The sequence below is a fragment of the Coregonus lavaretus genome (genome assembly GCF_964263955.1).
Source record: "Coregonus lavaretus genome assembly, contig: HAP1_SCAFFOLD_3503, whole genome shotgun sequence".
NCBI lineage: Eukaryota > Metazoa > Chordata > Actinopteri > Salmoniformes > Salmonidae > Coregonus > Coregonus lavaretus.
The window spans coordinates 33,624-50,161 of NW_028161770.1; the positions used below are offsets into that span (position 1 = coordinate 33,624).

At 43.5% G+C, this 16,538-nt stretch overlaps 2 protein-coding genes across 3 annotated transcripts; one reads left to right on the forward strand and one right to left on the reverse strand.

Moving 5' to 3' along the window:
- Positions 1-412: 412 nt before the first annotated feature.
- LOC311120097 (RAD50-interacting protein 1-like) lies at positions 413-7,443 on the reverse strand. The gene is made up of 13 exons (XM_084194711.1): positions 7,205-7,443; positions 6,774-7,015; positions 6,412-6,585; positions 4,417-4,557; positions 3,842-3,998; positions 3,643-3,753; positions 3,170-3,395; positions 2,706-2,843; positions 2,373-2,572; positions 1,780-2,000; positions 1,271-1,451; positions 859-977; positions 413-636 (listed from the first exon to the last, which is right to left on the reverse strand). The coding sequence occupies exons 1-13, from the start codon at positions 7,433-7,435 to the stop codon at positions 417-419; spliced, it is 2,361 nt and encodes a 786-aa protein (XP_084050837.1). The 5' UTR covers positions 7,436-7,443; the 3' UTR covers positions 413-416.
- A 718-nt stretch (positions 7,444-8,161) lies between these two features.
- On the forward strand, positions 8,162-16,130 carry LOC311120101 (tetraspanin-8-like). Of its 2 annotated transcripts, XR_014612120.1 has the most exons (10): positions 8,162-8,651; positions 9,471-9,536; positions 9,811-9,927; positions 10,229-10,303; positions 11,066-11,161; positions 11,577-11,675; positions 12,080-12,190; positions 12,775-12,858; positions 14,938-15,961; positions 16,066-16,130. XR_014612120.1 is itself a non-coding variant. In XM_084194716.1 (9 exons), exons 1-9 carry the CDS (start codon positions 8,592-8,594, stop codon positions 15,064-15,066), a joined length of 837 nt encoding a protein of 278 aa, XP_084050842.1. In that variant the 5' UTR covers positions 8,162-8,591; the 3' UTR covers positions 15,067-16,130. The 2 variants fall into 2 exon arrangements, 1 of the variants encoding a protein (XP_084050842.1); XM_084194716.1 differs by having other exon boundaries at positions 14,938-16,130.
- The last annotated feature ends 408 nt before the right edge of the window (positions 16,131-16,538 follow it).

Genomic DNA, 16,538 nt, shown 5'->3' on the forward strand with positions numbered 1-16,538 from the left:
TCATCTACATGAGCAGTGTCCGTTCACCTTTAATATATCCATCCGTCACCAGTTGAGGTCTCTCTCCTGCGTTTAGGCCAGGTGTGGTGAGTTGATATGGAACAAGTGCTGATCTTGTAGACAAGAGGATCGGCAAAGTAAACAAAACTGTGATTAAACGGGATAGGACAGAAGTATTCAGGAAAAACTCCTGGCCTTGTGTATGAGAGATGTCTAGTCCAGGTTGCCGGGATACGGTGTAGTTCATTGGTCGTTGTTGTCCTTTCCCAGCTGAAGCCCGTCCTAGCCTGGTCCCAGATCTGTTAGTGCTACCTTGCTCCTTGCTCAACTCCTATGGCCAATTGGCATCACAAAGACCATATGAGTTGGCAGAAACAGATCTGGGACCAGGCTACTGTTTTTCCTCCCATCTCCCCTCACTGTCCCGGCCAGGAGGCCCTGAGGTTGAGCAGGATGAGGACGTCGCAGGGGGCCAGGCGGTAGACCCCCAGCTCGTTGAGGGCTGACACAGGGCTGGGCTGCTGGCCCTCCGGGGTCCCTGGTTCCTCCTCGTCTTCCTCAGCCTGCCTCAGGACGTCTCGTAGAAGAAGAGCTGAGCCCACGTTCAGAGACAGGATGACGCAGGCCTCCTTCACACTGAGGGAGGGAGACATGATCAGTACAGTTAGTATCTGGCCATTTGATAACTTAATATTTACACAAAAATGATTTGATAAGGAATTCATCCTCTGTGCAGGACATTTAATAGCCTAAGGAACTACAAACAAACTGTAGGTCTCTTTTAAAGGTTATGGTACAGTGGACAAGGTTTTCAGGTGATTTTATCAGCAGAATTGCCCGTGTGTAATGGCCACTCACTGTTTGAAGAAGTTCTCAGGCCTCTTGCAGTAGTGTCCGAACAGAGGGAAGAGGTTTCTGGTCATGTCAAATTGGAGCTGGGCCGCACCACCTTCGTTGAAGTGGTTATACAGAATCAGCTGAGGGAGACGGGTAGCAGGTCCATAAGTTAATAGAGATGTGATAACCAACAAAAATCTCTATTGCTTCATCCTATTTCTTATGTCTGTGTTTTATCATTAGAATTAGTCAGTAGCCATTGTAGTTTTCATGTATTTGAGAACATATGTGTCTAATGATGTATGACAATCTAATTGGCTTCTTTTAAGTCACTCCAGACAATAGCGTCTGCGAAATAACTAAAAGTTCAAATATTTCATTAACTCAACCATCTCATTAATTCCTATTGGAGCAGGCCCGCAGTGTGACTCACATCCTGGTAGAGGAAGAGGTCCAGCCTCTCAGACAGGCCCTGCCAGCCCATCTGGAAGAGAGGCTGACACAGCATCCGCTGCAGCTGGAGCAGGTGGTCCCTGAGACACAGCATGAGAGGACAGGCTGAGCTGGACAGGGACATGGTGGCCTGGTCACACTGGGACGGCAGGGACAGCCACCTGGGAGGAGAAGGATACACGTTAGTGCCATTCGAGTTAATATTTTGTTGACTCCAACACTTTGTTGTTCAATTGTGTATATGGTGGCTGTAGGTGATGATCTGAGCTCTACCAGATTCTTTCAAGGAATCCCATTTTATTCCTACTGTCCAGGCTTGTTACAGGACAAAGACATTTGTCACAAAGTGCTTACAATCAGCCTGGGGCTAAACACCAAGCAAAGCAAGGCGACAGTGTGTGGCTAACTCCACAGATAGGAGTACACCTTGAGAGGATCTAGATTCAATAGAAAGAGCCCTTCCTCTAAGTGAAGAGTGTCTCCACTGACCTGTCTCTGCAGTAGGACTGGGCCTTCTCCCGTACGTCCCTCATGACAGCCTCTAGTAGCCTGCCCAGCATGTCTCCTCTCAGCCTCTCCAGCAGCCCCAGGAGCCCCTCAAACAGAGACCCCTCCAGAGAGGCCAGACGGCCGGACTCCGTCACCCCCAGCGGCCCCAACAACTCCTCCTCCCCCAGGGCCACAGCTGACTGCTGCAGCTGCAGGAAGAACTGAGGAAGAAGAGAGGAGGAGGGTGGAGAGCAAAGAAAATTGAACAGCCTTGAAGAAGACCTCTGGAGCACTGCAGTAAAAGTAGGGAGCATACCCTAGTGTGAAGGTGTTCAAATGTGGCATTTTCTGTACCCTTAACCTGGAGAATTGTTGGATGTGCATACTACTTCTGAACTGACAACAAATGTACAGACAGTCAGACAGACAGGGACAAGCAGACAGACACAAGCAGACAGGCAGACAGAGACAGACAGGCAGACAGACAGGCAGACACAAGCAGACAGGCAGACAGAGACAGACAGACAGGCAGACAGAGAGACAGTATGTGGAGAAGTACAGCAACAGTGTGATGACTCCGAGGGGCCACATACCACATTATCTCCCCAGTCCCCCAGCACGGTGGAGATGTAGTTGGCAGCGTTGAGGATGGCACAGTATCTAGCGCCCAGCGGGTTGCGAGACTCTTCCTTCATGACCTGGGTGAGGCGGATACGGAAGTCGTCCACCAGCTCTCTCTGTAGCGCCAGGAAACGCAGCTGGGCACGAGGGCAGGGGAGGGCACGGTAGCGGTCTGGGAGGGGGAGAAAAACTAATTGAGAGAGAGAGAGAAAGAGAAAGAGAAAGAGAAAGAGAAAGAGAAAGAGAAAGAGAAAGAGAAAGAGAGAGAGAGAGAGATGAAGTGATAAAGTAGTTAATAATCCTACCAGTGATGACCAACAGTAAGGTCATGAAGGTCTCAGCGCAGTCTGGAGCCTTGAGTTCGTCCATGTCACTGATGTCTCTGTACTGGGAGCTCCACGCCCCCTCAGCAGACAGCATGGCATCCACCTTCTCTATCGCCACTACAGGGAGACAGACAGTTGGGATGAGCACACATCACACATTCAGTCAATCAGATACACTGACATAAAATAAGTCTAACAGATAACTAAAATCCCACATAAATAAATCTCTTAGTCAGTCCTAAATGGTTTCCTACCCCTTTCACATCACCCAAACCCTTCAATGTTTGCAGATCTGTAAGGTGGAAGCTATATGGTGGAAGCTCTGCCAGTACACTGCTTATACCTATCCAGACCCTTCAGATCTGCAAATAATGGAGGGTTAGGGCCAAGGGGAAGGAGTAGGGAACGATGCGAGACGCTCCACTGCTGCCTCTCTCACTCACTCTTCCTCTCCACAGTGAGCCACTTCTGCAGCACGACGTCCTCCAGCAGTACATGCAGCGCTCCGGGCAGGGTGCTGGGGTAGGAGTGGGTGCTGCGCAGCTCCCTCTCGAACTGCAGGATCTCATCCACCAGGTGGCAGAAGAGAGTGTCGTCGTAGAGCAGCCGAGGAGCGTCCGACGCTAGCTTCTCCTGGGCCAGGGTGAGTAGACCACGACACAGCTCCACCTGGTGGGGACGGGAGGGATGACATGAGATACTTCGATAGCTAGAACCATATTTTTAATATTTATATTAATATATATGCTTATATCCTCTAATATGACTGTGGATATCAAGAGCTGCTATGATTGACAGTTGACTGCAATGGACTCAGCTTGCCTTTAGACTGCTTTGAATCTTGGGGATGAACAAATACTTCAATAGCACATAAAGTCAGGATTCTAGATGATCATTTAGTGGCTGATCCTCTAACCTTGGCGTTGACGTTAGCTCCATTTCTGTCCAGAATGGGCTGGATCTTCTCCTCCATGAAGTTGGAGCTGTTCCCCATCCACATCAGGACCTGGGTCAGGAACCACTCTGGCTGGATGGAGACAGAGACGGGAGGTTATTATTATTATCATAGTGTGTCTGTGTGTGTGACATGCTCTGTGTGTGTGTGTTGCTCTAACCTTGTTGAGTGAGTTGGTCTGACGGTTTCCAGTGAAGTGGTATCGAAACCTCTTGCTCAGAGGAAGCAACATGATCTGGACGGGAAGAGACAGGGGTGTCGTCGGGGGCAACCCTACACGGGACACAGAGGGCGGCTTCTCTGAAATTAGATCATCACTGAGATAGAGGTTAAAGAAACTGGCCAGGTATTCATCTCAGTACAATGTCTCAATGTAAAACGATAATATCAATATCAGTCAATGTCTTAGGAAGTGTGTGGGGAACAGTATGTCTGTGACTGGGTATGTATGAAGTATGAAGCTAGTGTATGAAGAAGTGTGCAGAGTTTATATAATGCACTGTTTATGCCACAATAGTGTATAACAGTGTGTATATATAACAGTGTGTATATATAACAGTGTGTATATATAACAGTGTGTATATATAACAGTGTGTATAACAGTGTGTATATATAACAGTGTGTATAACAGTGTGTATATATAACAGTGTGTATATATAACAGTGTGTATAACAGACGATAATGCTAGTGTGTATGTCTCCGACACAGATAACACTATATCAGGGTGAAGGATACGAGGTCTGCAGAGACAGGAGCTGGGCCACCAGTAGTTCCAGCTGGCTGTGGAGCTCCTGAGCGTTGGCAGGGGGGGAGAGAGACTGGGTGGGAGGAGAGATGAACGGCCAGTGGAGCTGGGTCAGCAACTCCTCAAAATCACTGCCAGACAGAGGAGGAGTTGTTAAAAATAACATTCAGGTCTGAGGTAGCTTGACTTTGGATCATCATAATATCTGTGAATCACCAACCCCGGTCCTGGAGAGCTACAGGGTGTGTCTTACTTGTTCCGGCACAACACAAATACACCTGGTCAACTAATCATGAAGACTGAATTAGATGGGTTAGTGCTAGGCTGGAACAAAGGCCTGCATGGCCGGTTGCTCTCCAGGACCAGGGTTGCTGACCACTGATCTAAATAGAGATACTAATAACTAACACAGAGTTCTCCATCTCCAGTCCTTTTGCTCCGGCCCAGCATGCTAACACAACACAGTGCCTGCCCTGTCTGACCCTTACATACATACATACATACATACATACATACATACATACATACATACATACATTACATACATACATACATTACAGTACAGTACATACATACAGTACATACAGTCAGGGGCGGTGTGTTCAATAGGGCGATATGGGCGACGCACTGCCAAACGGGAAAAGGAAGGGATTTTTTTTCTAATCAATTATATCACGGCAACAGTAGTTATCAGTGTTGTAATCTAGACGTCTGATCTGCCACAGTGCCACTAAATGTCCAATCAGGCTAAAGTCGTGCTTCAAATGGCCCCCCCCCCCTTTTGGGGCGATTTCAGTCAGGTTGAAAATCGCCCAGAAGTCTGTCATAGACTCCCATGTAAAATCTATTTTTTTCAAATATCAGAGCTTTCAATACAATCTCTATGGGTTTCTGAGGGCTTGCACTTACGCGCTTTCGTCATACGTAACGTAACCATGAACGTAACTAAGAAAAGAGCGGGTAGCCTCATCAATCAATTCACTACTACTGTAAAAATGGCTAGGCTTCAGTGCAACTCGATTGTGTCTTTGAAAGAAGTTCCTTTTTGTCGGCGAACAAATGAAGATAAATTGGCAACGAAACAATTAGGACCTCCCAGACCAAATTTAATAATTCAACAGGTTTCTACTAAAGGGGGGAAGTCCTACACCCGAGGATTTTCCAAAAATTGGTACGAACGAAAAACCTGGCTAGCAGGCTGCGATGTAGCTAATGCAGTCTTCTGCTACCCCCTGCTTACTCTTTCACCCTGAAGGCGGCACGGCAGACAGCACCGCTTGGACAGCGACTGGTGTGTAACGGACATGCACCATCTTTCAGGAAAGATTAAGAAACATGAGCTGTCAAAGACCCACATGGATAGCTGTTTGAGATTGTCTGCTTTGGGGAGAGTGAACATTCCCACTCAACTGGATGAGGGATACAGGCTAGCTGTCTGCCGCCACAACGATGAGGTTAGTGTTGATAATCACAAGTTTACTGGAGAACTGAAACTGACAAGGCTGACAAGATAGGACCCTTTTGTCCATTGTTATTGGATAGGAACAGAACGTATAACCAGCTCCTGACCTAAATAGATCTTAGCACAACATTTTACTCAACATATCATATTCCATATTCACTATAACAAATATATTTACTACGACATTAGCAAGAACCGCCACATCCTCAGCCGGCTAATCCAGTGTGTGAAGTTTTGCGGAGTGTTTGAGTTAGCTTTGCGAGGCAAAGATGAAACTGAGGGCTCCACCAACCCTGGTAAGCCAACACTTTTGAGATCAGTCAATAAATGCTTCTGGTATTGACTTATATGCTGCCCCTGTCTTCATGTTGTTGCTGGACATATCTTTTTTAAAATGTGTGTAGGTCACCTAAATCATCAGAAAAATTGCCCCCCCTGAGAATTTTTTCAGGAGCCGCCACTGCATACAGTACAGTGCAGTACAGGGCAGTACATACATACAGTACATACAGTACATACATACCCAGCCAGTCTGTCCTTAATGATCTTGTGCCAGAAGCGTAGTGTCTCTCTGAGGAAGGCCTGGAGATGAGAGCAGCCAGACTCCTTTAGGCCCACATCTAGACTGGCCATGCTGCCCACCGCCCCCACTGCCTCCCATATACTGTTGGTCATCAGACACTGCTGGATGCTGTCACTGTGGGAGGAGAGAGCGACAGTTAGCAGAACATGTTAACATACACAGTAAGATACCATTTTGTTTGTGTGTATTCCAATCAGGTTCCTATCTTTGAATACTGTCAAATATATTGTCCAACTGCTAGAAGAATAAAATATATTGTCCAACCGCTAGAAGAAGAAGAAGATATTAATACTGCTGCTCACCTGAGTTCTTCAATTCGTGACAGACACTGCAGGTATTTCATGTGTCTCTCTGTGTTGTCCAGCTGTCCCAGGGTCTGTCCCAGGCTGTCTGCCCAGGGCTGGGCGCCCTGCAGGTGCTGTATCAGGGTGTTGGACAGGACCCTCTCCCGCTGGAGCAAACCTTCCAGAGACACACGGGACTCCTCGGCTGCAGACAGTGCTACTGACACCCGCAGCGGCACCGAACTGGACACCGTCAAAACCTGAGAAGGTGGGTGGAGGAAGACCTGTCAGCAAGGGAAATGCACGCCCTTAAACTAGCTATCAAAGGTTAGCTATAATATTCGCATAATTAACTATTCTATTATTTTCATTCAACAATTGATACAGCATTGAAAGCTGATTTGAGTGCGCAACAAAGTTAACAACGCACTAGCTAGCTTGCTAGCTACCTGCTCCTCCAGCAACTTGTTTTCCGCTGTCAGTTTCTCCAGGAGTGCGCTGACTTTCTTCAGCGACTTCAGATCCCCTCCGATTTCTTTCTCTATCAAGTCGACAACGTAGTCGGGGAGTGCTCCATCCCCCGATCCTGTTTCGGAGTCTTCATCATTTGTCGATATAGGGCTTTGTAGATCAGATTCATCACTTGGGCCGTCTTGCTGCTCTGCAGTGGGCGCCGCCATCTTTCTTCGGTGTCTCTTCCACGTCAACACAGCACGCATATGTAAACACAGCGCCAAACACAGTCGTCACCGTCAAGCCACCCCCTCTATTGGTGACAGTTAGTACTGCGGGACCTGTCACGGGTAAACACTTCGGACATTTCCAAATATTACACAATCCATGCTTTCTTACCCTCCTCCATTCGTTGGCTTCGAGTACCACTGATATCATAAGTGGAGTGGTGAATGCTTCAGACGATTTACCGTAGATGTGTTATTTCAGTGACTACCAAAGGGAATTAGGAAGGATGTTTTCAAAACAAGACCCTCTTCAGTGTCAAGTGTCATGTTGACAATCAACATTAAGACCTCACACGAAACAACTGGACATACTGTTTATGCTCAGTTATGTAGTTGTTGAACTAATTAATTACCCAGAAAGGAACAGTTATTTTCCAGCATTTCAAACATATTGTAAAATACATATGCCCCCCTATCCTTCATTCGTACATCCTTTTCCTGTGAATGGGGAATATGCTTGAGTATGTTCCATTACTATCTTCCTCTGTGCAAAATGTGCTCGAGATGTTTTGCGGGGGTTGCATTGACATTGCTTAACAATTGGCCCTTCTCTGGATCCCTAGGGACCCAATGGATAGCATCTCAAATAGCACTCTATTCCCTATATAGTGCACTACTTTTACTACTTTTTGACCAGGACCCATAGAGCACTAGGGAATAGGGTGCCATTTTGGATGCCAGATGCAACCGCTGGTGAGTTCAGAGATGTCCAGGAATGGCTGGTCATGTGATTTCATGTTCACTCACCCCACCTTGCTCTGGACTGGACCTGTGGAGTCTGGATTACAGTATGAGGGCAGACAATACGTGCTTTATGAGTTATTAATTATCTCTCTATCTCCCTTTCCCTCTCTTTCTCTCTCTCGCTCTCTCTCTCTCTCTCTCTCTCTCTCTCTCTCTCTTTAATGGGGCGTTATTGCCATGGAAAACACCATTCAGCAGCATGGAAAACACACTCATGTTGAGAAGAAGAAGAAACAGTTAAAGGAATCGGACAATCTGTTTTCTGGACTTAAAGATTTTAGGCTTCAGTTTGCCCAAATCTGAAGTGAACCGCTTATCCAAACGGTTGTTTTTATCATAACCAAATATTGAAATGGGAAAAATTAATATCTGCGTAAAACGGGCGTTCATTTTCGTCTGTGTCTTAATCGGGGTAAGTGATCGTCCATTCTATTGGCCTGGTCCTATTCGAGTTGATAAACCTGTTTTTTATAGGGGCAGGGCGCCAATTAGGACTGTGTATACAGGTTTTTTAATATTACATTATTTTTGTACATTATTGCTGGTTCTTTTGGCAACTTCTACGCAAGCAGTGAGAGTTGCAGTTTACACGCGACGGAATAAAGAGCGGTGGCGCTTTCATCAACAATAATGAGCCGATTGTTCTATAGTGCAGTATTGAAAGAAGCACTAAAATTACATAGACATTTTGTATTTCATGTTACAATTAGGCCACTTGGCTTTTATCTAACCTTCAGCTGTCATGTTTCACTTTCACTGTAACACGTTTTTTAGCGCTGGTTTTTGGGTGTGTCCAGTTTATTTATTTATTTCCGCCTTTTTATTTGCCCCCTATTTGTTAATTTGCTCAGTATAATCCTCTAGCTGCTAAATATTTTAAAGTTATGAGTTATATTTATTCTCTTCTTCAAATAGGCCTACTGGCCTTAGTAACGTTTCTGCAAAACATTAGGCTAGTCAATAACTGATATTACATTTTTATAAACAGCCGACTAACTAAACATTTCAGCGATTAATTTCTTAACAATTTATAATTTCTTAGTCTATTTATAAATGAGGTATAAGATTATTATCAAATGCATTATTGAAGTTATGAAGAAATCGATCCCTCAACTCTCCTCTGAATCAAATGACTGTATCAAGCTTTACTGTGCATTAGCAGTAGAACTCTCAGGATAATACCCTATACATGTGGAATGATTGATTGTATCATGTGTTGTATTCTCTTCAGATCATCAGCACCCTCTTGCTGGCTATCACGTTATTTGGACATGGGTTCTTCCACAAAAAAGAAGAAGTAATTATGTTTTTTTTATAGCCACTATTACATTTACTAATTATATCATACACATGTTGTTATAATAATGATGTGTCCATCTAGCCTGGTACTAGATCTGTTTGTGCTGTCTTTCCAACTCCTACAGTGTTTAGCATGACAACAACCATAGGAGTTGGCAATACAGCATAAACAGATCTGAGACCAGGCTAGAGTCCAGCAGCATCATTGTAATATTATGATTATAAAGCCAGAATTGCCATATCATTAATTTGGCTTGTCTTCCTATTCACAGATAGGCGAGATTCTACCAGGGATAGTAATGATGTATGTCCTAGAAGCAGCAACCCTGGTCCTGTCAATCTTTGGGGGTTTTGGCGCTCGCAAGGAGAAGAAATGGGCTGTGGTTCTGGTAAGCTTGCCTAGACCTGTCAAAAAATGTTAGCCTGATCCCAGATCTGTTTTGTCTTGGATAATTATCATAGGAGTTGGCTATACAGCACAAACATATCTGGGACCTGGCTACCGACTTGACGTCTCCTCTGCTGCAAACTGTTCCTTTCTGACAAGTAATGGCATGCCATAAAACTCAACTGAAACCAGTCAAGACTTTTCCCATGACATGCTTCCAACATGTTTTCCAAAAAGAGTGATAAGGTTTGAATTAACCTTTAGTATTGATTTTGCTTGACAACCCCTATATGTGTGTGTAGTTTTCAGTAGGTATGTCACTGGCCAGCCTATACCTGTTTGTGGAGTGCGTGAGAGCATATGAATCCAAACACAAGGTACAGTAGTCTATATATATATATATATTTACAGGTAACTGCCAAAATAAAGGGAACACCAACATAGTATCTTAACAGGGTGTTGGGCCACCACGAGCAGCCAGAACAGCTTCAATGCACCTTGGCATAGATTCTACAAGTGTCTGGAACTCTATTGGAGGAATGTGAAACAATTCTTCCACGAGAAATTCCATCATTTGGTGTTTTGTTGATGGAAAACGCTGTCTCAGGCGCTACTTCAGAATCTCACATAAGTGTTCAATTGGGTTGAGATCTGGTGAATGAGAAGGCCATGGCATATGGTTTACATCAATCGTTTTCATGCTCAACAAACAATTCAGTGACCACCCGTGCCCTTTGGATGTGGGCATATCATCCTATGGGGGCGTAGCCATGGTAGCCAAAATAATGTTCATACTGTACATGACCCTAAACATGATGGGATATTAACTGCTTAATTAACTCAGGAACCACACCTGTGTGGAATCACCTGCTTTCAATATACTCTGTGTCCCTCATTTACTCAAGTGTTTCCATTATTTTTGGCAGTTACCTGTATATATCTTAACTTTTTAATTCAACCTTGAGCCAATGTTTGTTTGCTGTTCTGGTGAAAATATATTTGAGAATGTATTGTATGATGGTGCAATGCATCTGATTCTTGATAATTTAATGTACTGTGTCTGTCCATTTCAAATTCATAGCTGATTATAGGTTTCAGCTGTGAATATAACACTCAATGTAAACTTTATTAATTTCAAGTTGGAGGAGTTAACCAGAGACGAATACCTAGCGATGATGCCTCTGAGTAGAGCGAATCAAACAGATATAAAAGAGATTTACAACATGCAGACTAACGTAAGTCACCTTCATTTAATGCTTCTTATGGTCTCTGCTTGTGCCAATTCAATGTCCCAGGGTGCCAATTCAATGTCCCAGGGTGCCAATTCAATGTCCCAGGGTGCCAATTCAATGTCCCAGGGTGACAGTTCAATGTCCCAGGGTGCCAATTCAATGTCCCAGGGTGCCAATTCAATGTCCCAGGGTGTCAATTCAATGTCCCAGGGTGCCAATTCAATGTCCCAGGGTGTCAATTCAATGTGTGTCTTAAGGGCCAGTTTTCCATATTATGTCAACCTAGGCCTAGACTAAAAGCACTTTCATTGGAGATTTCTCCATGGAGGGTTCTTCCAGAACTAGGCTTGAACTATATCTGGTAAATCACGCCTAAGTGTTTTTAAAATGTCTGCTGTGGTGTTTCCTTCACTATCAGATCAAATGCTGTGGGCTCGTACAAGGCTACCAAGACTGGGGCACAGACATCCCAATCTCCTGCCTCTGTTCTGATGAGGACTCAACACACTTTAAATGTGTGAGTCTGCTGTGTTAAATAAGTTATCTTGTTGCTGTTGATGTTGTTGTTATCTGTATGCTAAGGAGGATGGGTTTCAATGTGTCAGCCTGTGTTAAATAAATTACCACTCAAATATGAAAGTGTAAATCTGTTGTCTTTCGGAAAGAGCAATTTATTTATTTATTCTATTATTTCTTTAAAATGTGTTTTTAAAACAAAATACAAAACAGACGATAAGGAGAGTGACAAGACGACCATAAATACACTGAGGAAGATGTACATGACAATATTCTAAAAGACCAACAAAAACGATAGAACACATTTGGACCAGACAATTATCATGGATGCCGTAGTGTAGCCTAATAAGAAATAATGCAGATAAAGTCAAGCACTGTTTTAAACCATGTCACATTCTATTTCAGGTTGCTCGTGGTAACAATACAAGATTTGTTATTCACTATCCCAACAGTGATAAGCCTGAGGATGATGACCGCAAGAGATTAATGGATGAACACATGCTGGTATATGAAGAGGTAAAAACATGTAATTCCACTACACCAGGGATGGGCAAATGGCGGCCATTTTCAAGGCCCTCGGATCAGTTAGCCCATGTCAGCTAATATTTTTTAGATTGCTAAATTAGTTTAGCGGCCAGCTATCTAAACTTGTTATCATGGTCAAATTACCGCCCATGGGGCCCCCATTGATGTTGTTAGTCAGTCTCACTCTCATGTCATATTAAAAACTGCATACATTTCTCACCACTCTATGGCAAAATGTGTAGAATTGCAGCAAACTTGCTTTATAACTGCAACATTTTCTTTACACCCCATGTCAAAATGTGTAGAATTGCACGAAATGAACTCAAACACTTTTTTTCCCTCTCTCTGCTGTCAAGAGGGGGCAACTAAAAGTTTAGCTCGCAATTTTGCGCTAAATGTTTTGCTCGCAATTGTGTATCAAACTAGAAGGTCATAATTCTAGTTTGATACATAAAGATGACTTACAGTACTCATTGATACAATAAACGGCTATTTGTTCAAGTTCTGATATAATATGGACCTATATACTCTTGTTTTTCTCACAAAATGACAAACTCTTAATTTTTCATTTTCAGCCATGTCTTCCCATCTTAATCTCTGTCTTGGGCTATGGACTCATTCTGATAACAGGAATATTTATAGCACTTACAGCATTATGGGTATGTATTTCAGATCTATGTCTGTACTATTGAACCATTCCAGGGTTGGGGTCAATTCAGTTTTTTCAATTCAATCAATTGAAATTCAATTCCCAAATTGAAAATTGTCCATAGTTTTTCATGTGGATTTTTCAATTCAGGAAGTGATTTTCAATTGATTGAATTTAATTGACTACCTGAATTGAAAACTTTTTTTGCATTAGTAGTAGTATTGGTTTATTATAATTATTACACCCAGGCCGTACTTGGCAGCTAAAAAATGAATTGCAGTACACAGTACATACAGTGAGGGAAAAAAGTATTTGATCCCCTGCTGATTTTGTACGTTTGCAAACTGACAAAGAAATTATCAGTCTATAATTTTAATGGTAGGTTTATTTGAACAGTGAGAGACAGAATAACAAAACAAAAATCCAGAAAAAACGTGATAAATTGATTTGCATTTTAATGAGGGATATAAGTATTTGACTCCTCTGCAAAACATGACTTAGTACTTGGTGGCAAAACCCTTGTTGGTAATCACAGAGGTCAGACATTTCTTGTAGTTATCCACCAGGTTTGCACACATCTCAGGAGGGATTTTGTCCCACTCCTCTTTGCAGATCTTCTCCAAGTCATTAAGGTTTCGAGGCTGACGTTTGGCAACTCGAACCTTCAGCTCCCTCCACAAATCTTCTATGGAATTAAGGTCTGGTGACTGGTTAGGCCACTACAGGACCTTAATGTGCTTCTTCTTGAGCCACTCCTTTGTTGCCTTGGCCGTGTGTTTTGGGTCATTGTCATGCTGGAATACCCATCCACAACCCATTTTCAATGCCCTGGCTGAGGGAAGGAGGTTCTCACCCAAGATTTGATGGTACATGGCCCCGTCCATTGTCCCTTTGATGCGGTGAAGTTGTCCTGGCCCCTTAGCAGAAAAACAACCCCAAAGCATAATGTTTCCACCTCCATGTTTGACGGTGGGGATGGTGTTCTTGGGGTCATAGGCAGCATTCCTCCTCCTCCAAACACGGCGAGTTGAGTTGATGCCAAAGAGCTCCATTTTGGTCTCATCTGACCACAACACTTTCACCCAGTTCTCCTCTGAATCATCCAGATGTTCTTTGGCAAACTTCAGACGGGCATGTATATGTGCTTTCTTGAGCAGGGGGACCTTGCGGGCGCTGCAGTATTTCAGTCCTTCACGGCGTAGTGTGTTACCAATTGTTTTCTTGGTGACTATGGTCCCAGCTGCTTTGAGATCATTGACAAGATCCTCCCGTGTAGTTCTGGGCTGATTCCTCACCGTTCTCATGATCATTAAAACTCCACGAGGTGAGATCTTGCATGGAGCCCCAGGCCGAGGGAGATTGACAGTTATTTTGTGTTTCTTCCATTTGCGAATAATCGCACCAACTGTTGTCACCTTCTCACCAAGCTACTTGGCGATGGTCTTGTAGCTCATTCCAGCCTTGCGTAGGTCTACAATCTTGTCCCTGACATCCTTGGAGAGCTCTTTGGTCTTGGCCATGGTGGAGAGTTTGGAATCTGATTGATTGATTGCTTCTGTGGACAGGTGTCTTTTATACAAGTAACAAGCTGAGATTAGGAGCACTCCCTTTAAGAGTGTGCTCTTAATCTCAGCTCGTTACCTGTATAAAAGACACCTGGGAGCCAGAAATCTTTCTGATTGAGAGGGGGTCAAATACTTATTTCCCTCATTAAAATGCAAATCAATTCATAATATTTTTGACATATGTGTTTCTGGATTCTTTTGTTGTTATTCTGTCTCTCACTGTCAAATAAACCTACCATAACAATTATAGACTGATCATTTCTTTGTCAGTGGGCAAACGTACAAAATCAGCAGAGGATCAAATACTTTTTTCCCTCACTGTACAACTAAACAAGAACAATTAAAACATGTGAAAGTCAGAATGGGAGCTGAAGGATGAATCGAGCCCACCACTATACCATATTTTTTTTACCTTATGTTTCGAGTGTAGGCCTATTTGATTTCACTGTTATCTTTCACATTCAGCACCAAGTCACCTGCTCCATCAATCCTGTCTGAACCGTTACTGTGTGTTTGGTCCTCAGGATATTGGAGTTGCCCTGGCCATCACAATACTCTGCCAGATGAGAAGAAAGTTTGATGTGCCACCTGTGATCTTCACATCTCAACCACATCAATACAGAGAGCTGTGTGACACAGCAGAGAATGTCTGAAATGAAATGGTCCTCTTATGAAGGATACACAATGCACTAGTCTGAGTGACAGTCTGTTTGTGCTATCATGCCAACTCCTTGTCACTCATTCGTGTCAAGCCACACATGGCAATGGGTGACAAAATAGTTGGCTTGGCAATGACAGCAATGGAGTTGGCATTTTGCCAGACCACAAACAGATCTGGGATCATGCTAGCAATGCACTCATATTATGTACATATTCATAACACACTTGAAAGGACAACTAGGGACATTATTAGACATTAGATATCTCTGATGGGTTGTCCAAAGTATTACTGTTCAACTGATTGTCCATCTGACTGCCAACAAGCGTCTTCTTATTGGCTGTCAAGGGTTCTGTAAAACCTGTGGTTTGTTTTTCTGTTGTAAATAATTGGTAACCATTTAACCATTGAAGTGCCTCAGTGTTGGTTACAGTGTCTTGAATAAAGGGACAACCAACATCTCTTAAAAATATATATTTTGTTTGCTAAACACAACTGTATTACCAAATTACTTTACCATTATCATAGGAAGTCACAATCAGACTGACAAAAATGGTATTTCTTCCAGTGGCCTTTGTCCTCTCCACATCCCCATTTCATTTTCTCTATTCCTCTTTTCCGTCTGCTCTCTCCTCTCATCCTCCTCTCGTCCTCTCTTCCTCTTTCCCTGTTTCCCCCTCTTCTCCTCTCTGACTCCCTCAGCTCTTTCTCTCTCCTCTTCTGTTCTTCCTTCTCTGCCTTTGTCTCTGCTTCCTTTCTCTTCCTCTCCTCCTTCTCTTGTTTCTTCAACTTCTCTTTCTTCCATCTGAATACAGTCTGACTCAGGGGGAAAAGTTGTTTCAAACAATGAAGAAGTAATGAAGGACTCTAGACTGTATGTTATTAGACCAGTGGTTCTAGCCTGGGTACCAGTCTGTTTAGCTATCATTCCACTCCTTGACACTCCTTGGCATATGACACGGAGTACAAGTTATCTAAACACACTGGTACCCAGGCTACAGTGGTACCTACTCAAAATAGTATTTTACATGAATTCAATAAACTCTACTTTGTTCTATTTACCTGTGTGGCAGAAGCTTCCATGGCAACCTGCTGCGCTGCTGTGGTTCCATCGTCATGGCTCCCCAAATTATCTGCATTGCACTGTCAAATCACAGGAGGGCAGTAGATATTAACTCATCAAGTTAGTTAGATGCACAGAGAGAGGGGCCTAGCCTGTTCCCAGATCTGTTTGTGTTATCATGTGTTTGGCATGACAAGCAGAGGCATGATGACACAAACAGACTGGTTCCCAGGCTAAGAAGGGCCCCTGATACCTTATAGATTAAGGTAACATTTTATTTGGATAGTCCATTTGTAGATGCTCTACAGACTATCTACAGACTATCAGTAGCATTTCATCTATCTACAAACCCTAACTCTAACCTTAACCCTTATTTTAAACCTTACCCTAACCCTAACCGTAAC

Bases quoted from the DNA above. Each gene is read 5' to 3' on its own strand.
- LOC311120097 (XM_084194711.1), bottom strand. From the start codon at position 7,435: ATGGCGGCGCCCACTGCAGAGCAGCAAGACGGCCCAAGTGATGAATCT. The intron at 4,558-6,411 runs GTATGTATGTAC...TCTGTCTGGCAG, and splicing joins ATTAAGGACAGACTGGCTGG to TGATTTTGAGGAGTTGCTGA. The intron at 2,844-3,169 runs GTGAGTGAGAGA...GTCTCCCTGTAG, and splicing joins GCTCACTGTGGAGAGGAAGA to TGGCGATAGAGAAGGTGGAT.
- LOC311120101 (XM_084194716.1), top strand. From the start codon at position 8,592: ATGGGAAAAATTAATATCTGCGTAAAACGGGCGTTCATTTTCGTCTGT. The intron at 9,928-10,228 runs GTAAGCTTGCCT...ATGTGTGTGTAG, and splicing joins AGAAATGGGCTGTGGTTCTG to TTTTCAGTAGGTATGTCACT. The intron at 11,162-11,576 runs GTAAGTCACCTT...CTTCACTATCAG, and splicing joins TTTACAACATGCAGACTAAC to ATCAAATGCTGTGGGCTCGT.